Genomic DNA, 24221 nt, shown 5'->3' with positions numbered 1-24221 from the left:
CTTCAACTTTCACCACACAAGCAATGTGGGATAAAACACTTGTACGTATACTTGCCTGGCAAAAGTCAATTTGCTTCTAGAAGGTGAAAATTATTAAATGCTCATTGCAAATCATTTATTAGTTGTTTTTATTTTTTAAATAATCGTTGCACTTCGTAGAAACAATTAAATTTGGGGCCCATTCATTTAAAATATTCCAAAATTTGAATCAAAATGGCCACTTGGGGGAAATCGATTTTACTTGGGATAAAAATCCCAATAAAAATCATTAAAAATTATTAAATACCCCTTCAAGGGAAAATTGAACCATGTAGGGATAAAAATCCCAACAAAAATCTTCATCAACTTTGCACAATTGGATCTAGGGGAAAATCGACCCCTATTGGGATAAAAATCCCAACTAAAAATTATCACTTTACACAAAAAAAATCATCCTAGGGGAAAATCGACCCCTGTCTGGATAGTCATCCGGACACAAAAATCATCAAAACATCTCCAGTGGAAATTCGCCTAGGGTATGGAATGACTATTTGCATTAAAATCCACAAAATCTCGTCACAAAAGTCCTGGTGGAAAATCGATCCATGTCAAGAATCATCATAAAAGTCATCCGCAACCTCATCTACACTCCCAGTGGAAAAACGTGAGCTGTCAAGAAAATCTCCAACACAAACAAATTTTCAGTCATTTGGTGGAAAATCGCCCCCATTATGGATTTTGAATGGGGGAAAAACAGGGCATGTCTGGATTCCATGGGAAATCCATGTCCAGTTTGGATTTTGAGTGGGGAAAATCATGGGTAGTTAGGAATATGAGGGGAAAAGCACCTCTAGTGTGGAATTTTGACCTTTTAACCCTTAGAATATGGATTTTCATCCAGAAAATGATCGATTTTTCCACTCAAAATCACTAGGAAACTTCAAAACTCAATAAAACTCATTTGGACTTAGGCAAATTCACCAAAAAATTGAGCGAAACACAAGGAAACCTATCAGGATAAAGTGCAAAATCAACTTGAATAACTTCTTAGGAGCGAGAAAACAACTCCAAAAGGTCCCGAAACACCTTAGCACTTTAAAATCACCGACATAGACATTAAAAAACACGTTAATGCTCAAAAGGTCTATACTTAGACAAAATTAGGATCATTTAAAATCTCAACTTTACGCACTTGATCCTATAACTTCAAAAACCCTAAACGACTATTAGGCATGCTCAAAAACTCCAAGACTTGGGCACGGGAAACTCAAAATTGCCCATTATGTTGCCAAAACCCTAAACTAACCAATGCGGGAAGTAAGAAAGAGGGGGTCCCCGTTTGCCATGGGGCGATGTGTGAAAAGGCCACAACATGACCTAGAGCAAATTATGATCCTCATAACAATATCAGATCAGAAAATGAAGATTCAGACACAGGGTAGACATAGAAGATTTTTGGGCTAATGCTGCAGAAGAATTTGATATCAGGAAAAGGTTTTCCAGACTGTTAATAAATTTCATCAAAATGACTGAACCTTTTCTTGTGCCAAATCAGTTGGAAGATAACGGAGAACATACTCACCCCGACTTTGATGAGCATGCACCTCTTCCTCCTATCAAGTGGTTAGAGCCAGAGCATGCAAATTTAACCACTTTGATGCAAACAGTTATGCAGTATACTAGGTGGTGGGTTGATCAACAGTGTCACAGGCTGAAGAGGAAAAATATAACTTTGACCTATACCTTGATGGGAGCGGCAGAAGGATCTTCCTCAAATGAAGAAGCAACTCAAAGTGTTAGTACTAAAAGAAAGGGGAAAGCAGTTGTAAATGAGGAGCTTGCTCAGAAGAAGCAAAGTGTAGAACCCTCTCGTTCTGCCACATCTAAGAATGAAAAATATATATTAACTGTTGATGAGTCATTGATGAAGATAGACATTCCTTCTTCAATTCATGAGGAGAATGAATGCAGAATCAGTCCACCAACAAGATGAACAACCACCGTCTCCCACTGGCACAAAGATTATAGAATCAAAAAATGAAGGGGATGTTGAAGAAGGAGAGTTTTAGGAAGGAATGATTTCCGCCCTTCAAGGTATTGGATTTGAAGAAGGCAATTAGGAGATGGAAGGCATTGAGCAGCCCACTGTTCCTGATTGGTTGAAGGAGAGGTTGAAAATAAACACACCAGTAATAGAGGATTCAGAAGAGGATGATATGGCAGGTTTCTTGGCCAGAATAGAAAAGCTTCTTGTGAAAAAACTAGCCAAGAGATTTTCCACCATCCAGAGAGATGAGGCAGGCAACTGTACAGTGTTGATAGCCGCGCCAAAGGTAAACAAAGCAAAGGGAGACATTGCTCCTCATGAGTATGAGATCACCACTTTTGACTTAGGCCCAAGCACAAAGACCCAAGTAAAAGAGGACTTGGACAATTTAGTTGCTTCCATGAAGGCAAAGCTGGATGAAGAGACAAAAAAGAAGAATAAGCATAAGAGAGAATTTGAGCGCCTAAAAGAATATATTCGACATTTGACTACTAAGCCACTTGATCAAGCAAATCTAGAGGCTCTCCCACTTTTGAATTCACAGCAGGTAGTCAAAGGTTCTGAGGAAGATGCAGTAACAACCAGTGAAACTAGAAATTGGATGGAAAGTATAAGATAAGAAGCGGCCAAGTTTATGGAAGGAATATCATCAGCATATGAACAAACTTCTTCTTTACTTTCTAGGATCGCGAACATGGCAGAAGTATGGACTGACTTCCAGGATATACAAGATAGAATCATCCCATGCCTCAGAGAGTTGAAAGGAGTCTTGGCTCAAGAGTTGGTTGATCAAAATATAATTGAAGCAGGGGCTGCCTATGACTTCAACAATTGGCATTAGACGCTGATTGCACAGAATGAAGTCTTGGAAAAGGTGAAAGTTGATGCTGATAAAATAGAAAGGCAGATAAGGGCAATTTAGGACAAGATTTTCCTTATAGTTGCAGAGATGCTTGGGAAGGAGACTATACGGGAAAGTGATATGTAGTTGGAGAATTTGAAGGTTAGAGTTTTTGCTTTCAAAAACTCTATATAAACTCGCTCTCTCATTTCATTTCAGTGTGGAGAGATTTTTGAAATTGTTACGTAGAGCTATTTGAGTAATAAAAAGTTCATTATTGTTAATGCATGGTAGCTACGGTAAGATAAGTGATTGAATGAGAGATAAATGAAGTCTCTCATTCAATCATTTATCCTATCGATTAAACCATTAAGAAAAACTTCAAGCTATTCTATTTGATGATTATTCCTCATCGATAACCATGGCATATTGGTAATCAACGATAGTTATCTAATTAATCATCTATTCCGATCTATATCGGATTTGTTCTCAACAAGTGATTATTATATTACTATCAGGTGGCATAGTAATGCACCGATCAATGATTAATGAATATAACCATTCGTTAAGTGATCGGTGTCGGTTAACATAGACACCAATTCACTTCGGTTACTTTGCAATACCAAACACCATCATTAATACCGATTGGCATATCAGTTAACATGTTAATATGTTACGTAAGTCCCGATTAATATCGGGTTGGCAAATATGTGATATGTTATGTGATCACCGATTAATATCGGGTTGGCAAATATGTTATGTGTTATGCGATCACCGATTAATATCGGGCTGACAAATATGTTTAACACCGGTTGGTATTATATACCAAAGGGTGCGATGAAGTAGTGTCTTGATCGGTCATGTCCATAAGACATGACCGGTCAAGGCACTGCTTGATCCTCCCCTCTCATATATATATATCATATGGCATTTGAGAAAGAGGATATCGAAATCAATAAATACTCCTCTTACCTGCCATAACAAAGAAGATAGTCAGAATTATAATTGAGATTAAATACATAGATATATAAAGAATAGAATTAGAATACATCTTGCATATTGAATTGTAAATTGGACAAACTTTACATGGTATCAGAGCTATAGTTAAATCGAACTTGAGGCTGTTCAATTTTACGTAAAATTCAAATCAAGCATATATTCAACATCACAATCCTACCAATGGCTAGCACTATCAGATTTGAAGACAGACTCGCAGGAGGTCACGACTTCTCCGCATGGAAATTCAGAATTCAAATGATTCTAAAAGAAAACAAAGTTGAATCATTTGTAAAGACTGAAACTAAAGAACCTGAGACTGAACCTGACAAAGCAATTTGGAAAGAAGGAAATGATAAGGCTATCAAAATCATAGTTGATGGGGTAAGGAACAACATTATGCCCATTATAAAGAAACATGAAACAACCTTCAACATGTTCAAAGCACTTGAAGACGCTTTTGAAATATCGAATGCCAGTAGAACCTTGGCTCTAAAAAGAGAGATAAATCACATAGCCATGATAAAAAGAGAATCAGTCAATGCCTACTTCATGCAAATGTCTACCTTAAGGGATGAACTGGCAACCCTTGGATATGAGATCCAAAGCAAAGAATTAACCCTCATTGCTTTAGATGGGTTGCCTAGCATCTGGGAAACATTCGTCCAAGGCATCAGTGCAAGGGATAACTTCCCAAAATTCGATAGGTTAAAGGCTGACTGTCTCCAAGAGGAATCAAGGCAAAATAAGAAAGGGATCAAACAAAAGAATATAGATGAAGATCTTCAAGATCTAAATACGAACTCAAACAAGAAAGGCAAGTAGAAGCAATTCAGGAAGAAAAAAGGTCATCACGGCAAGAACTCCTTCAAGAAGGACCTCTCTCAAATTCAGTGTTACAGATGTGACAAATTTGGGCACTATGTTGCCAAATGTCCAGAAAGAGCTAAACAGGCCACATTTGCCAAAACGGGAAAATCCAAAAGGGAAGAGGACTCCGAGAAGTATGTACTCTATTCAGCTCTCACAAATCAAGCATCAAACAAAGTGAACTCCTGAGTGATCGACAGTGGCTCATCCAGACACATCACAGGATTCAGAGAAGTACTAGACTCCATGAAAGAGGAGAATGATGAGGAGGTAACCATCGAAGATGACTCTACTCACCCTATCAAAGGAGTTGGAAACTGCACCATCAAACTAAAGTCAGGCGTATCATTACAACTTAGAGGAGTGCTATATGTTCCAGGCATTAAGAGGAATCTAGTCTCAATATCAGCACTAGAGGACAATGGATACAAAGTGACCTTCATGGACAACAAAGTATTGGCTTGGTCAAAGAACTCATCCATCAAGAAAGCTAAAACAATTGGTCAAAGACAAGGCTACTTGTATGAGCTATGCACAGAGCCCAACTTAGCCCTAATTCATGAAACTACAGATGCAAATGAAATCTGGCATAGAAGACTAGGCCACCTAAATTTTAGAGCTTTATTATCAATGGGAGACCTTGTCACAGGTCTACCTAAGCTAAAGCAATATCATTCAGGGGCATGCACAGGATGTGCCCTAGGTAAAAATACTAAGGTTGCTTTTCAGAGTAGTACTAGAAAAACAAGTAAAATTTTAGAGTTAGTTCATTCTGATGTATGTGGACCTATGTCTGTAAATTCATGGGGGGGATTTCTGTATTATGTAATATTTGTTGATGACTACTCTAGGAAAACCTGGATCTACTTTCTGAAATGTAAAGAATCAGAGATATCCTTAATAGGTTTAAAGAATTCAAATCACTAACAAAGAACTACTCAGGAAACAAAATTAAAACCCTAAGAACTGATAATGGGGGGGAATACACATCAGAATTACTTAAAGAGTTTTGTAAAACTTCAGGGGTTAAGAGGGAGTTAACAATACCTTACAACCCTCAACAAAATGGGATAGCAGAAAGAAAAAATAGGACAATTGTTGAAGCTGCCAAAGCTATGATTCTTGATTAGAATCTAAATATCAATCTTTGGGCAGAAGCAACTAGCACTACTGTATATATTCAAAACATATGTCCTCACTCTCATCTTGAAGACAAAACCCTTGAGGAAGTCTTTACTAAATCAAAATCGGATATTAGCCACCTTAGAATTTTTGGATGCCTTGTCTATATTCATATACCTAAGGAGAAAAGATTAAAATTAGAGCCTTCTGGAAAAAGGGGAATCTTTGTAGGATATAGTGAAACCTCCAAGGCCTACAGGATATATATACCTGGTCAAAAGAATATTGAACTAAGTAGGGATGTGATCTTTGAAGAAGACTTAGCCTTCAAAAGAGCCCAAAGCTCTCTAGACCTTGAAGTCTATATCCCCAACCCTAGCTTAGATAGAGATCCTACTCCTGAGCTTCAGAGGGAGAATCCCGAGGAAACTATAAGTGAAACTCAAAGTCCACCTAGAGAAAACCTCAAGAAAAGACCACTATGGGCCACCAAGACTGTAGAAGAAGCTTAGAAGTTTGTTGCTCCTTCAGGAACCTTCAGGGAAAGCAAAAGACCTAATAAATTCACTAGCTATGTTGCCCTTATGAATGATCTCTCTAAAGCCGAACCAAACAATGTATCAGATGCACTTGAACATCAAGTATGGAAGGATGCCATGTTTGAAGAGTATCACTTCATTTTGAAAAATGATGTTTGGGAGATTGTTCCTAGGCCAACTAAGAAATCTGTTGTTTCATCTAAATGGCTGTTCAAGATCAAACATGCTACAGACGACAATATTGAAAAACACAAGGCCAGATTTGTAGCTAGAGGGTTCTCACAAAGGGAAGGAATAGATTATGAAGAAACCTTTGCACCTGTTGCTAGGTATACATTAGTAAGAGCTGTATTAGCCATTGCAGCAGCAAAGGGGCGGAAGGTACAACAGATGGATGTTAAGACAACTTTTTTAAATGGTGAGATCTCAGAAGAAGTCTACCTAGAGCAACTTGAAGGGTTTGAAATTCATGATGCAGAGTCTCATGTGTGTGTATTCAAGAAAGCTCTCTATGGGCTTAAACAGGCCTCCCAGGGCCTAGTATGAAAGAATTGACACCTATCTCTTAGGACTAGGCTTCTCCAAAAATGATGCAGATCCTAATCTCTACTACAAAAGAAATAAAGGTGATATGCTAATATTGATTTTATATGTTGATGACTTATTAATCTCAGGAAATGATCACCTTATAGCTCAATGCAAGAAAGATCTATCCAAAGAGTTTGATATGAAGGACTTGGGACTCCTTCATTACTTCCTAGGATTGGAAGTATGGCAAAATTCTGACAACATTATACTAAACCAAGGAAAGTATACCTTGGATCTTTTGAAGAGATTCGGAATGCTAAACTGTAGACCCATGACCTCTCCTATGGAAACCAATTTACATAAACTTAAAGAAGCAGCAGCAGAGTCACAACCCACTGATCCTACTCAATACAAACAAATGATTGGGTCCCTTTATGTGTGATCCGAAGGAGATACACCTGGTAAATACAAGACTAGATATTTGTTATGCAGTTAATGCTCTAAGTCAGTTTATGTGTGATCCGAAGGAGATACACTTGGTTGCAGTAAAACACATTATGAGATACCTATAAGGTATCCTAAACCTTGGTCTCAAATATGAGAAAGTTGATATAGACCTACATGGATTTACAAATTCAGATTGGGCTGGAAGTGTGACTGACAGGAAAAGCACTTCAGGGTGTTGCTTCAGTCTAGGTTCAGCTATGATATCTTGGATCAGCAGGAAGCAGTCTTTTGTAGCTCAAAGCTCCACCGAGGCAGAATACATTGCAGCTTCTATGGCTGCCTGAGAGGCAGTATGGCTTAGGAAGTTGCTTGTGGGGTTGTTTGGAGAACCTATGAAACCCACTGTTATACACTGTGACAACCAGAGCTGCATAAAACTTTCAGTAAATCTAGTGTTTCATGACAGATCCAAGCATATTGAGATTCCATACCACTATGTGCGAGATATGGTAGACAGGAATGCAATCCAATTAGAATATGTTTGTACGGGAGATCAAACTGCAGATATTTTGACCAAACCTCTTTCCAGAGTGAAGGTTGATCACTTCAGAAAAGGTTTAGGTATGATAGAAAGGTAATTTGCTTTGTAATCTGTATTTGCATATATATATAAGATGTTTAAAGTATAAACTTCTTTGTCATTATAGGACATTTTTGGATTTTATCCCCTAGGTTCATATCTAATAGGTGACGATCTCTCAAGATAATGAACACTTGTATGGAGACATTATAAGGTGACGATCTTATAATGTCCAAACCAGTTATCATGTTGGATCTCTGGTGTATCATGGATGAGCCATGATTGTGCTGTGGTAAAACATTTATATGAAATGTTAGTGCACCTACCTCAACTGGGATAAAGATGAGAATGGAATATTTTCTCATATGATTATCTTAAGTATTGTGTGCTTAGGCAATACTGATATCACGTGCTAAGGTGATATCCTGTCATCACAAGATTGATGTGATGGTCTTTTGTATCGCGTGTTTAGGTGATACTTCATATCATGTGATTAGGTGATATTATTTCCTAGAAAGTTAGATTGTGTAAAGAATGCTAACTATAATTTAAAATTGTGATGCTTGATGCACTACTCTCATTTATCTTACCTAGCTAAGAGGGAGTGTTAATGCATGGTAGCTATGGTAAGATAAATGATTGAATGAGAGATAAATGAAGTCTCTCATTCAATCATTTATCCTATCGATTAAACCATTAAGAAAAACTTCAAGCTATTCTATTTGATGATTATTCCTCATCGATAACCATGGCATATTGGTAATCAATGATAGTTATCTAATTAATCATCTATCCCTATCTATATCGGATTTGTTCTCAACAAGTGATTATTATATTACTATCGGGTGGCATAGTAATGCATCGATCAATGATTAATGAATATAACCATTAGTTAAGTGATTGGTGTCGGCTAACATAGACACCAATTCACTTCGGTTACTTTGCAATACCAAATGCCATCATTAATACCGATTGGCATATCGGTTAACATGTTAATATGTTACGTAAGTCCTGTTTAATATCGGGTTGGCAAATATGTCATATGTTATGTGATCATCGATTAATATCGGGTTGGCAAATATGTTATGTGTTATGTGATCACCGATTAATATCGAGCTGACAAATATGTTTAACACCGGTTGATATTATATACCAAAGGGTGTGATGAAGTAGTGTCTTGATCGGTCATGTTCATAAGACATGACCGGTCAAGGCACTGCTTGATCCTCCCCTCTCATATATATATATATCATATGGCATTTGAGAAAGAGGATATCGAAATCAATAAATACTCCTCTTACCTGCCATAACAAAGAAGATAGTCAGAATTATAATTGAGATTAAATACATAGATATATAAAGAATAGAATTAGAATACATCTTGCATATTGAATTGTAAATTGGACAAACTTTACAATTATCAGTATTGTTTTGAAGTCTTATTATTGCCAAATGGTTGCATGCTTGCATATTTTCTTCAACACTTAGATTGGATTTGCTTTTAGTAATTTGCTTTGAAGTTGTTAGATGAATGAAAGATTGATAGTTTAGATTGGTGAAATTTTGCTCATACTTTTGTTGGATGGATGATTTTCATTCAATGTGTAAAGTTACCCTGATCTTTTAAATGTGGATGCTTAACTTCTACTTTGAGTAATATTGTTCAATTGTTGGTATTATTCATGAGTGTGAAAATCTTAAACACAACCCTAGAAGATTGCACCTGCTTTGCGTTGTTGTCCAAGTGTGGCGAAACAAAGCGTTGTTACCAGTTTCACTCAGTCTTTTACCGTCTCTTGAGTTCATAGGAATAGCTTAGAAGTAGCATAGAATTCCTAAACCCTCATCCTTTTAATTTTTTTTTGAAGTCCTAAATTAGATAATCCAAAAACAAAGAGCAGTCATCGATTAATTCGCCTAAGTCTGACTTGTGAATGATACCAGCTGATAAGCGTAAGTCCCCCTTGAGATTTTCAGCATACACTACCCAAGAAGCTTTCCCTTTAAAGTCGCTTGTTTGCACATATAGACCTTGGAGTCGCCTTGTGGTCTTTCTCGCAATCTTGGCACAGGTAGTGATTTTGTTCAGGAGAGGATAGAATATCCTTGAGGTATTTTATTCCAATGTTCGGTATATGATAAAACGTACACCAATAGTACCTTAGCACCAAATCGTTCCCACTATGCATTTGAGATGAGAAAAAAAAATTCTTATCATCCAACTTTAGGTTTCAATATTTATTAATAACATAAAAAGAGGAAAAGTTTCTATTTTTAAACTTAAATTATGCCCTTAATAGATTTTTACCTGGTTGCAATGACAACCGAGTTGCCTTTCATATATTATGGTGAAAGAGATCTCCTTGTGCAAGTCTAGAGATCTCATTCGTGTGGACTATTTGTGTTTAGACACCAGAATTAGGCGTCATCTGCTCTATGATTGTGTAGAGCTCACTTAGATACTCTTCATCTGCCTTGAAATTAGGGTGGAATTGGAATGCCGGATTGAAATAATAATCAACTGTGTAGAGCTTTGTGAAGTTGGACGTGATTGTGTTCATTCAAAATCAGATTCCAGATTTCAGATTTCCTAAATGTATAGAGGTTTGTGAAGTTGGCGTTGTAGATTTTGAAGGAGGTGATTGTGGTCATTCAAAATCAGATTATAGGAAATTTGTGGAAGACAATACAGCAGATTTGTGGAGAAGATCTATAGTAAATTGTGGATCCATCATCTGTTGATTAAGCAACATTACTAAGATGGAAATCTGAGTGAGGGGTTGGTGCCTCTAGTGGGTTGATACCTACAAATTTGTAAAAGAAGTATTTAATATATAAGGATGCTCTTTTACTATGGTTTTCTCTCATAAGGGTTTCCGCGTATATATCTTGTGTTCTATTTTAGATAGATATCATGTGAATGTTATTGTGCAATGAATATGTTTTGAGATAAAGTTATATGCTTATAATATTAAGTTGAAAACGTAAAAGTTTGTTATATTGATTCACCCCACTCCTCTTAGTATAAATGTGTTCTCTACAGCTTTACCTTTACAATCTCTACAGTATGTACCCAAAAGCTTTTTTCATCAAACCTCCAATTTGCCATATCTACCCTTGCATTGCTGTTAGCATACAATGAGGAAGTCCAGTCTTCACTAACTAGCATGCGCTCTGAAGCTCCCTTTGCCTAAAGCAAGGATTATAATGTGACGAAATTGGTTGCAAATCAATTTATTCTATCTCCTCTTGCCCTGTGAATTGCCTCATCAAGTTGAGTACCCATGTGTGATTGTATATGAATTTACATATTTTTTGCTATCTCCATACATGCTTTGATCAATGGAATCTTGCCAAGATCCTCCAACATGAGGTTAAGATAATGAGAAGCACATGGAGTTTAAAACAATGACTAGTGCCCATCCATCAGTAGTCTACTTGCAGCAACATAATTTGCTACATTATCCGTAACCACTTGCGCCACATTCCCCTCACCCACCTCAGCTAGGACTCCCTCCAAAGCTTCACAAAGGAATTTGTTTTTTTGATGTTTTCTGAAGCATCAATAGATTTGATGAATATGGTGCCATTTGAGAAAGAAACAAAATCAATGACTCAATAAAGCATAAATTAAAAATATTAATCACTAAATCAATACATTTTAGGAAGTACAATCACGTGAGGAAGAAACAAGAAAATTTAGCAATGTTTTGTCTCTTCTATCCATCCAACCATTGGTCATGATGGTGCAACCCTTCCTCCTCCATATCAGTTGCTGCTCCTCTATTGTGGCTTTCACATCAGCCACTTTTTGTGACAAAATTGGGTCTTTTATTTCCTCATCATTAGGGGTTTTGAACTCTGTCCCACAAACAGTGATGGCATCAACCGTGTTTTGCCAATAAGGAGACTTAATACATGTCACAAATAAATAAAATAAAATAAGTATTGTAAAATGGAGAGTTTAATTTTGAAGTTGACATACTTTTAAATATAAAATTTCAAAAGATGAAGAATCAAACTATAAATTTTAAAACAAGAAAAAACCAAATATGAACTACCTAGTTGCATGGAATGGAATGGGGCAATAGAACCAAAAATGTTTACTAACATGTTTAGCTGCATCATGTTTGTCTTTGTTCCAAACTATGTTCTCAAGTGATGGTTGGGAACCTGGAGTAGTGTGTGGCAAAATATATGAATCTAACCTAGATGCATAAACTCTATGCCCAATGCTAGCACTGCCGCTGCCACTGTCACTACAACTACCACTAGAACCAACATCAACACCAATACTACTAGCACCTGAAGATGGACAAAATGGAGGAATGTAAGAAGACTCTCCACTTCCACCAATGGCTGCCATCTCCTCTCTTTGCCTCTTTTTTAATCCTTTGTGCTGCGCAAAGATTTGTAATTGCACTCGCACTTTATGCATAACCTTAGGGGGGCACAAGTGTGCATGGAGTAGCACCATGGATTGGTATATTCACAAGATGGTATTTCAATCTATTAATTCCTTCCCCATGAATTTTTCTTTTGCAATGAAAACAATTTACTTATCCTTTCATTTACCTAGGGATAATAATAGCATGTTTCCAATGAGGGTCCCTTCTAATTGAGGTTTAGGACATTGTGATAAAGATAATTTATAAATCTCAAGAATGCTGCAATAACATATAAATAGAAAAAAATTGGCATTTATGATTTATAATAAACTAATATAAAAAATTTAGGGTTTGCAACTATAAAACTAGATTTTTTTAACAAAAACACTTAGGGTTTGTTCTTTGTTCCACTAAAATAAATTAGAAAAGAGAGAGGAAATATAAAAGAAAAATGAATTTTTTGTTTAAATTTTTTTTTTTTTCAAAATACGAACTTACCTCTTAAATCTTGCTTGAAATCAATAGTTAGCTTTTTCCAATCCTTTGTAGACAACTCTAGATGCCCAAAAGTAGCTACAAACCTGCCCTGCCGAAATGTGATTCAGCAATTGTTTTTTGCTCAAACTCCTTGCTAGTTTCCTTACAATGCAATCGAATTTTTTCTCAAAATTCTCTTTTCTTCTTCTCCTTTGGCTTGAAAATGAAATAAAGTTACTTTTAGGGTGGAGGAGGCAATTATAAGTTTAAAAAAAAGTTAAAAATGCTGATTTTATGTTTTTTTTTGGTCATACCCATCTGCGCGGTCAAGTCGAATCTAGGGCTCGAGACTCATCGAGAGTCAACAAAGTCTGGTGAGTCCACTAGACTTGGTGAGTTTGGTTAGCTGAGTATCCCAAACTTGGTGAGGTTTGTAAAATTGGTTCTAATCATTAGTATGAATAAAGTCCAAAAAACTTGTGCCAAGTGAACAAGGCAAACATTAAGTTATAAAAAATGCTCTTGCATAGGGTTAATCAAGTTGGGGAAATAGCTTTAGGGGCCACAAGGGAATTCAAGGTATTGATTTGCTCATATGAGATGTGGCTTAGAATTCCCCTCTGTATCACCCCAACTTGATTTTGGTAGTTGTTGCCGAGGGAAATTAATTTCCTAGCTATTTGTAAATACATATAGTACTTGAAAAATTAGTTATAAAAAGATGTGTAAGGAATATGTAACACATTGCAATGATTGTATTGAACATTAATTTATTAACATTTAACTAGTTTTTAATAGTGAAAATCAAAATATCAACATAAAAGCGAGATTTTTCAAAATTTAATAATGATGATTCATGATTACAATCAACAATGTTCAAACTTCAACAACAAAATAGGAAATGCTAAATAGTAATACTAATGACTCATGACTCATGACTCATGAGTCAATGGTTAATGGTCCGATGTCTCTAATCATCCCCAAGCTCTTTGCCAAACATCTCATCATTGGAATTGCTGAACTCCACATGTTCAAGCTCATCTACACGAATACCAACCAGTCTTGTTTGTGTGGCACTATCATCAATTTGTGCTGGCTCTTCTGGCTCTACATCCCATGTGGCTATTGGAGTGTACTTGTACAAAAGTCTGTTATAGAATGAGACGCAAGGCACTATGTACAACTGCAAGCTTTTCTGCCCTCCTAGAAGTAAGCATGTTCCTCTTAATGCGATGGATGAAGCTATAAGTAGACCATTTCCTCTCAGCAGAAATTTTTTCTAGAAACTTGGGATAACAAATGAATGGCTAGAGTAGTAGTCAAAGATCTAGGCCCATGCATAGTCCAACACAACTTGGGGTCTTCCTATGCTATAGTCTCCAGATGTATCTTGGCTGCCTTTGAATATCCCCAAAGAGTGGCAAATTTTGTCCACTCAATACGAATCAAGTTGGCCTCTATAGGATCATACATTTTCTCAATGGCCTTCATGAACCCATTCTTTAGCTCAGCATCTTGTATAGGTATAATTTTGCCAGACCTTTGCACGTAACACTTTGGGTTCAATGCATAGCAGCTATGTGTAAGGAAGTGCTGAGCTTGATTGATTGAATATGCTTGGTGTAGAATTGCAATGTGGGGTCCTTCTCTCACACAACAACCTTCATTTGATCAAGCATTGAATCAATGCGCTCATACACATCTCCAAGGGAAGGTGCATTAGAATCCCCATATCTAATAACTTTGAAGATTCGAGTAGTGATGGAGAATATATTTGGCATCAGCCCAAAAGACATCATTCTTCACCACCTCCTTCACCCTCAACCTCTGTTGTGTCTTCAAATTAGGCCACCAGTTCCATTTTGCTGTCATAACCATTAGTTGCAATGCCTCTTGCAACTCAAGCATCATCTCCAAGAGAATAAAATATGATGCATATTGAGTTTCTACAAGTTTCAAGAATTCCTTCTTTGAGAAGGAACTAAAGAGTGCATGTGAAGTGAGGTGGTCGAGATGAACTTCTGCACATCTCTAGCATCATTGACAATCGTTTTGATCCAACTGATATTACCCATGTCCTTGAGTGCATTATCCATGGCATGCACACAAGTAGTCCACCAAAAATGTCTATAGAATGTCTCAATTAAATTCCTTGCATCTTTGCACACATGGGCCGCATCTGTCACTACGTGCACCACATTTTGTGGGTCCAACCTCCTTTATAGCATCTTTGAGGATTTGGAACTGAAAGTGAGCATCCTTGTTATTCCTTGAACAATCAATATCCCTAAGTGTTGATGCGTGTTTTGTGACACTTGCCAACATAGAATAAAATATCAAGTTTTCTATCCTCTCTTGAACAAGGAAACCTCAAATGCTAAACAATGTGATCAATTAAGGCAACCCCAAGGTTTACAATGTGAACAATGCGACTTTATGATGGATAGACTTAGTGAATGATGTGATTTGCTGATATCACAAAGGGACTTACGCTTTGCTAGAACTAGAATACTAAATTGACTTGAATTTCGAATAAAAGACAAAGGATAAAGGATAGGGAATCTAATCTAAACCTAAGGACAATGATAATGATGGATGGTGCTTTGATAGATGGATTCCATAAATCAAGCTTTGCTTCGCCATGAGGAAACAACCACACAAAATTGATGCAATCTCCAAAGATAACGAAAGATTTTCATATTGTAAATATCCATCCAAATACCGAATATTGGTGCAATCCAAATGAATATCCACAATCGAATTAGTGCTAAATTACGTTTAGACTAAGCATACACTGCAATTTGCAATCAACAAACCACAAATGGTACGAATTGGAATTCCACGAATGTCATCATATTTCTCCATTACAATCAATGAACTTCAACTAAAACTTGAGAAGTACAAACCATGCAAGATGTTGAAACAACACACAAAGATCTACCATATCTACAATGAAAATCATGTATTTATTCCATCATAGTCTTGGTAACAATTTGTGATATCCTCCTACTGTTACTTCTACTGCTTCTAACTATGAATTTCTAGCTTAACCTTTAATAACCTTTACAAATGAGAAGAGAAAGCCTTATATAGAGCTCCCAATTACAAATGAAGGGCCCAAATTGATTCTAAATCAACGACCAAGATAATTCAAGGAAACCCTAAATTGAGGCAGTTACAATGACCTTTATACATTTAATGCTATCCAATGAGACAATTACAAGCCCTTAAATGCACATCCTTTTGAGGAAAAGGGCCAATAAAAATTAACATGGCCTTAATGACACAATTTACAAGGAGTAGATGACAACACTTCATTCAAGGTACCCACATGTCCACTTGTTGATGAATTGAGTTCGATGAATTTGGACATGCTGACTTGATGTTATTTTATCGGTGGATGATGAGTGAATACCACCTCAGCATGTTCATCTTGTAAACTTTCATCCCCTTGCATTTCTAGCAATATCTCTTGATACTCAGCATCATTAAAGCTTTTGATTGATTGTGATGGTTCATATTCCCAAATTACATCATCTCCTTGAATATTCTTCATCTTCATAGTAATCTTTCTTGACGTTTCTTGAGCGTGTCCTTTTCATACTTACATCTTCACATTTGGAATCCTTCATCATGAACGTCATCTTGCCTTGATCATGTTTGGAATCCTTGGGCTATATTGCACATTAATCTTTTTGAGTCTTTCATCCTTGGAATCCTTTGTCTTGAAAATCCTTGATTTCCTTTTGCATTGTGAAGTCTCTTTCCTTGTTCCATGCGCTTCTTACATCAATCCTTGCAATCATTCCTTGGGTTCTCGATCCTCTTGATGTTGTTGTTATATCATTCATCATTATTCCATCATCATCCCATGCATCATTCCTTACATAAAACCTGAAAAGACAAAGAAAACACTTTGAATCTTGATTATAAATGAAACCCTAAGTAAATAGAATGCAAGAAGATTGGGAGTTTAAGATGATGGAATCTTGATTCATATTGAAGGAGTTAAAAGAAAATTCATGTTAATCGATCTTCAATTGAAATCTGTGAAACAACATCATTAGCATGAAAAATAATCGAATGAATTTTATTCATGATTCATGAATATACGATGTATATATAGAGAATTACATGACGGTCTTCTAAAACGAACAAACTGTTTAGTTGAAGCTAAAAATATAAATATGCTTAAAAAGCTAAAAGGCTAAAAAGCTAACTATGCCTTCTAATAAAAGAAGCAGTAGTTACACTAAATGAACTAAAAAAAAGACAACTAAGATGACAACTAAGATGACCATTATAGAGCAAATATGGTCATTGTACTCAATACTCTACAAAAGACATTGCAGGTGTTTTGATCACAAATGCAAAGAATGCTGCCCCTTCTCTTTAGGAACACCCTGACCCTCCCAAGATTTGCAGAATGTTAATGACCAAGAATACCAAAAGCTCACACATGAATTATAGAATTGTCATACGCGAATTATTGAGCTGGAAAAAAACCTTGAAACCACGATTTTGAGGAAAAATCGGCAAACCCTCCAATGAGCAACAAACATGATTTTGTCAAAAACCACAAAAACCTTTGCAGACGAGCACTGAGCACTGTTCGCTCCAGCAAATTCCAAAATAGATTGCAAGATACCACATTTGCAGATGTTCACCCCAGCAACTCTAGGTGTGACCCAAAACAAACTGCACCAAAGCACGATTTTTGTGGAAAAAACTGTCAAACTCTTAAAGCTAAGGTATCTTCGTTTTTGTGAAAAAAATGGTAAAACCCAAGAATAACAAAATCCCACCTGAACATTGCGAATTACAGATGAAACACGATTTTTGAGGAGAAAAATCGATCAAAACTCAACAAACAATTTTTTAGGAAAAAATTGAAAACTTACAAACAATTTTTGGGGAAAAAATCGTGAAAACCCAATGAATAATTTTTTAAAGGAAAAAGAAATATTAAAAACCTAGAATAATTTTCTAAGGAAAAAATACCAAAAAAAAAACCACGAATAATTTTTTAAAGACAAATTATTAAAAACCCAAAATAATTGTCTTTAGGAAAAAAAAATATAAAAACCTAAATATATTTTTTGAGGAAAAAATTATATAAACCTAAATACACTTTGGCCAAACATGTAGTCCACAGAGAAGAACAGCTACCGTCGCGTGCAGCAATCTGGTGGCCGGAAAACAGTGGCAAAACCACAAAAATCAGAACATGATGATTTCAGAGCCTCAAAATTTGCTTGAAAAATGTTAAAGTTTAGATCAGATGGAAAGCAAATAAACAAAACAACACAAAGAACACAGAGAACATCAAAGTAACCTGGGAAAACCTTCCTCTTGAAGGTGAAAAACCCAGCAATGAATTCTCAAATCATATTAGACAAGAACAACCATGTCTTTACATGTATGTTTCAACTCTTGAAGCTATATGAGCAGAATATGCACAGCTGAACATGAAACAGAACTGCTAGGGCATCAATCAGCCTTCAATATGACTCGCATATCCTTCAATCTGCTGTGACAGGATTCTCTTGCAGAGGAATGACTTGGCTTGACTGTTCGCAATCCAAGAAATGAGTTCTCTGCCCCGAAGAAGGGATTCACAGCTCTAGGATGAATTCGCTGTTCTAGGATCAATTCGCTAGACAAAGATGGATTCGCTGTGATTAATTCGCTACAGAATGAGGTGGTTTGCTGAATGGTCTCTTGCTCTGCTCTGTGAAGAAGTTCGCTGAATACTTGATTGATTATCTTCATAATTGACAAGTGCATCTCCTATATATATGTGAGAGGTACTCATTTACAATGAGTCGGCCCTCAAAAAGAAACAATAATAATAATATAAATGCAATTTACAAAATATGGTGGCAGACATATAGGGTCGGCCCTATATAGGATATTCATTGCAATTTACAAAATCACTTATAATATTGATGAATGTAAGAGTCCATAACTTGGACCCATAATTGTCTAAGGCCGATTAGGCCAATTAGACAATTATGTAAGTTGTGTCGGCCCACAGAAGGATCCCACCATAGCTACAACGTCAACAAAAAAACCCATGAAAATTTTCAGACCCCAAAAAAACCTTCGAAGAATGCACCAACGATTGGAAAAAATAAATTTGAGGAAAGAATTCTAGGTAGTGCCTCCTAAAAAATCCCATCGACCTGCTCTGATACCATAAAAAATAATATTCATGAATATATAGAGAATCACATGATGGTGTTCTAGAAAGAGCAAACCGTTTAACTGGAGCTTCAAATTGAAGCTAAAAATCTAATTACGCTTAAAAAGCTAAAAAACTAAAAACTAAAAAGCTAACTACGCCTTCTAATAAAAGAAGCAGTAGTTACACTAAACGAACTGAAAAAAAGACAACTAAGATGACCATTATAGAATAAATATAATATTATTTTAATAATCATCAACAATTGATAAAATTGTTTCATAAACCTCTCCACAATCTTGAAATAACACATTTTTACTTGGAAAATGAAGGGTCAGTTCTGGAAAATGCTCAAACTACTGATGAAACTCACTTAGATCAGGAAACAAATGACTGATTTTCCCCTCAAAAATTTCGTCTAGCCCTTAGTGTTGACCATGCACTCTTCATTTGTCTGTCTTAGAAGTCTGATTTAACCCTTTGCATCAAATTTGCACCTTACGCTGCTTGTAAATAAGTCTGACTTGAATTGTTTTGAACATGTGTTGAATTGTTATTGAGTCACTTCTGATTTACTCCTCGCTTTGCTTGAATCCGATTTTCTTTTGAATTCACTTTAATCGATCTTCGGTTGAAACTTACGAAACAACGTTATCAGCATCATCAACAATTGATAAAATTGTTTCATAAACCTCTCCACAATCTTGAAATAACACATTTTTACTTGGAAAATGAAGGGTCAGGTCTGGAAAATGCTCAAACTGCTGATAAAACTTACTAAGATCAGGAAACAAATGACTGATTTTCCTCTCAATACATTTCATCTAGCCTGAATGTAGACCATGCACTTTTCATTTGTCTATCTTAGAAGTCTGATTTAACCCTTTGCATCAAATTTGCACCTTATGATCTGCTTGTAAATAAGTCTGGCTTGAATTTCTTTTGAACATGTGTTGAATTGTTATTGGGTCACTTCTGATATACTCCTGACTTTGCTTGAATCGGATTTTCTTTTGAATTTCACTTGGAAGACGATTGTTTTGACAACATTTGCACCTTTCTGGAGTTTGCTTTTTTGTTATGGAATTTACTATCCACCTGCTGCTGTCTGCACTTTAAATTACTTAGACTTGTATCTGCTATTGCTTTTGTTTGGATTGCAGGATAACTTGTTGCCCTTTACGACTCACTTCCTATCTTGATGTGAAATTCACTCTTCTTCTCAGTCCTCACTTGGCCTTGACTCCAATATCTTTATACTGAATTTGCCCTCTCTCTGCTGCAATTCGAATCTGATTTCTACAGTGTTATAATTTTGATTGGATTGGAATTGAGTAATGAGTTGATTTTGGTTCTTGCTTTATATGTTCCTTGTAAATGCTCAACACTCCAGCAAAGAGGGGGTTGGCTAGGCTTGATGTCCTTGATTTCCCCAAAAAAATATTTTCAAATTGTTTTTACACTCAAATCAAGTCGGCTTCTTTTCTTTATATATGTTTGCCTTGTTTCAAACTTACAAACAAATTTAGGTCAATCCCCCTTTCAAATCCTCACGTTTGATTTTATTCTTTCCTTGGCTTTCATCTTAATTCACATGTTTCATTATCATCTAGGCCGACCTTAATGAGTATCGAATATGCTTCACACGTTTGCTTTTAGGTCTCAATGTTTTGAGTTGTCTTTAATTTGCTCCACACATTTCACCTAAGCCTCATGTTGGCTGCCTTGCATTCTCCATGTTTCACCTTGCGAGCCATTCATCTCACACGTTTTACTTAAGTCGGCCCTCCTGATCTTGCCTTAACTCTTCCCTAGCGGGATTAACACACTTGAAAGGACAAGTTGAGCGCATTTAGACCTTATTCCTGGACAAGAAGGCGGGATTGAGGGGGTAGTTCTAGACTTGAGGGTGCAATCAACATGGGTTGTCCTAAAGCAAAGGGTGCTAAACAAGGATTGACAAGGATTTGTTCCAAACTCCTAGGCGCATTTGAGATGTGGTCAAGTATTTTCCTAGCGCTTGTGCAAGGTGATTAAGGACTAAGGTGTGTGCATTTGCTAGTTGTGCAAGAACAATTGAACGCACTATAAAGTCACCAAGGAATTTTCATGAATCGCTAAGGAAAAATTTGGACTTGAGTGTGAATCCATGCTCCAACCTTGTATTTTTATTTTAATCTTGGATTTCCTAATTTGAACTTAGGATTGTGCATTTTAATTTTGAATTCCATACTTCACCTTAGGATTTGAAATGAATTTTGTGAATTTTGACATTTCAATCATGGAATTTGAACCTCAATTTTGGAATTTCTTATCTCAACCATGGATTTAATCTTTGAATTTAGGAGTTCCATATATTTAGGATTTTAACATTTCAATTTCTGGTTTTAACATCCCAAGCTTGAATTCCACGTTTGAAACAAGGATTTTACTTGAAAATTGCACTTTGTCCAAAGATTTTGCACAAAATTTTCCTACTTTCCTCTCCTGAAATCTGACCTTAACAAGGATTTTTTCTTGTCAAGACATCACATCCTTGGATTTTTCTCTCTGATTCCATACTCAGCATTTTCCTAACAACTTGTCTTGACAACATTTTGCAACTTTTTTTGCATTTTTGGCAACTTTGCAATTTTTTGTACTTTGTTTCATAGCAAGCGAAAAATGGGGGTCCCCATTTGCAATGGGATGTGTGTGTTTACAACACACACTAAGGAAATAAGGGCCCTTTTATGTAACCTAGATATTGAGGACAATGCCTAATGTTCGTCCACCCATCCATGATGCTACATCCACTTGTGACCCAGGTACTCTTCATTTTTTCCGTCAAAATACTAATCTTGGACTAGTTCTTATCCAAGATTGTTAACAGTCTCCCCTGGTGGCACATATGATGGTTCCACCCTTATTATCTTTCCCACAACTTCCTTATAATAAGGAGAGTGAGCCACCTGGAATGGAATCTCATTGGCAAAGAAGACATAATAAAAATGTTTAAATTGTACAATACGTAGTTCAAGGATCTCATCTCTTTCATTAGAAGTTCATACATCTGTGTAACTTCTAAAGCTTTATCAGGCTTTTTAATCTTATTAGTTATTTTCTTATGTAACTTTGCCAAAAAATATGCCTTTCTTCAACTAATTTAGTGAATTTTGAAGAGAGTGAAAATGTACTTTAGGTTCCAGTTAGGAAACAGGATAGCTTTTTTATAGAGGGATATAGATTATAATTCTAAATCTACATGTCAACTATTTACAATGATTTTGAGTTACAATGATCAGCGAACTGGAATGACATCGCTTGTTATCCAATATCCACAGGAGCAGGTTGTCATAATTATGTGACTTGCTTCTGAGGTAGAACTAGTGAAGTGATCTTTATTGCAGATATATTTAGGTTTGACTGTCTCTTGCATTGAATAGTCTCAAGTTCAGCTATCATCTGACTAATTGATTTTCACACAAATTGCTGCTAACTATTTTCAGGTGTCCATTTATTTGTTCTGAGGCTTCAGGAAGGACCTTTTATTTGTAAAATTCCGATTGGTGAGGAATAGCTATTATTTAAGATTTTAACATTTTGCGTCAGTCAGTGTATATCACATTATTAACATGGACATTCCTTTTAGATGATCATCAAAAGAATATTCTGGGCATGCTAACTGAAGTTATTGCTTAAGTATTCTGTAACAGTAAAACTGTGAGACGTTTCATAGTCAGCTTTCGTTCATTCTGTCAACTTTTGTTCATTTGAAATATCAATGTATTTCCCTACTGATTTCAAAATATTTCAGAATCTGAAGCTTTATTGCATTTGAAATACTTAGTAGAGTAGGTAATTCATCTTGATAAGAGACTGCAAATGAAGAATTGAACTTCATGCATTTAAGTGATTTCTTTCAATTTGTTGTGTCTTTCTTCCCATGATGCATATGGATCAATGTTGGGAGAGATGTTAGCCATGCAATTGCCTTCTTTCCATCCAGCAACCATATGGTGATATCGGCATCCTAAAATTACCAAACATATTGAGTACAGACTAACATTCAAATTTATTTTTGATGTGCCCTGTTGATTAGAGTGGCAACTAGATCTAGAATTGTTTCCTTCCTTCATTAGCTAATTATCTTCCAAATTAATTGTAGACATCCCATCTCTAGAGTCAGAATGCTACAAATTTTAACTTGAATAAAATGAGCTTAGTTTAAATATGATAAATTGTGCACTTCGAAGGTGAACATTGCCAAATTATTTTGCCTTCGCAGGGAAGGAAGAAACAAAACTCTGCAATTCATGGTGAAAATGCGATGTTTTATCAACGGCAGTCATCTGAAACCAATTTTTATACCCTTCCCAGTTGTGGAATGGTAGCTAGAATGAATCTTGATTCTGAACCAAGTACAAAGAGCAATGATGAAATTCACACAAATAATGATTCTGCAGAAAGACATGAAAACCAAGAAACACTCTGTAAATCAGAAGATGACATGGATAGAGAAGGATTTGACTGGGAAGATGGCAATATTATGCCTTCTGTTGGAAGTATGCAGGGCCATTCTAAACCGTGGAGTGGAGAGATTACCATTGAACTGGAGGATGATGACATATCCAAGCAAGGAAAAAAACAAACAGTTCGGAGAGCAACCGCAAGAGATAAGGTGTTGAGCTTTTTTAGATGTTTTCTCTTAGTTTATAACATCACATTGTAACTCTCAAGATTCACCCTTTTTAGTTGAAATAAGGAATATGTTGATCATAAAAAAATTATTGACCTTACTACTTTTTATAGTATTTAATAGTTGGCCAGACTCTACAATTTAGAAATGCAGTTTTTGAGATTCTCTTTTACAGGAATTTGCAGAGTTGGTTCATAAGGTGCACTTATTGTGTTTAATTGGAAGGGGAATGCTAATTGATGCTGCTTGCAATGATTCTCTTATTCAGGTACTATCTATCTCAATGACTGATTTACAGTGCCTTTAAACTCTTGACATTTTAGCTGTCACAAATTTGAAAGAAACTATAAGGAAGGAAATCAACTTCACATTCAAATTATGCTAGTGGATAAATTTAAGCAGCGAATATACCATCTTTTACTGTTTCTCATAAATGAAAAATAATTTCCCTCTTGAAATTTATTTGTATATTTATTCAAAAACCATCCTATATAAGTCTATTTCTTTCCTATGTTTGATGTCCAAATTTTTAGATTAATATGCTT

The 24221-nt window shown here is 36.0% G+C and overlaps 1 protein-coding gene across 2 annotated transcripts in view; it reads left to right on the top strand.

Annotated features, from left to right (window-relative positions):
* LOC131048442 (DNA repair protein RAD4) overlaps positions 1-24221 on the top strand; it is a 200108-nt gene that overhangs the window by 54251 nt on the left and 121636 nt on the right. For both annotated transcript variants that reach the window (XM_057982395.2, XM_057982396.2), the window contains exons 4-5: positions 23266-23658; positions 23852-23944. In XM_057982395.2, the coding sequence (XP_057838378.2) occupies positions 23266-23658; positions 23852-23944 (486 nt within the window). The remainder of the gene's footprint in view (positions 1-23265; positions 23659-23851; positions 23945-24221) is intronic.

This window comes from Cryptomeria japonica, chromosome 8, assembly GCF_030272615.1.
Source record: "Cryptomeria japonica chromosome 8, Sugi_1.0, whole genome shotgun sequence".
NCBI lineage: Eukaryota > Viridiplantae > Streptophyta > Pinopsida > Cupressales > Cupressaceae > Cryptomeria > Cryptomeria japonica.
This window is presented reverse-complemented; position numbering and strand designations above follow the sequence as displayed.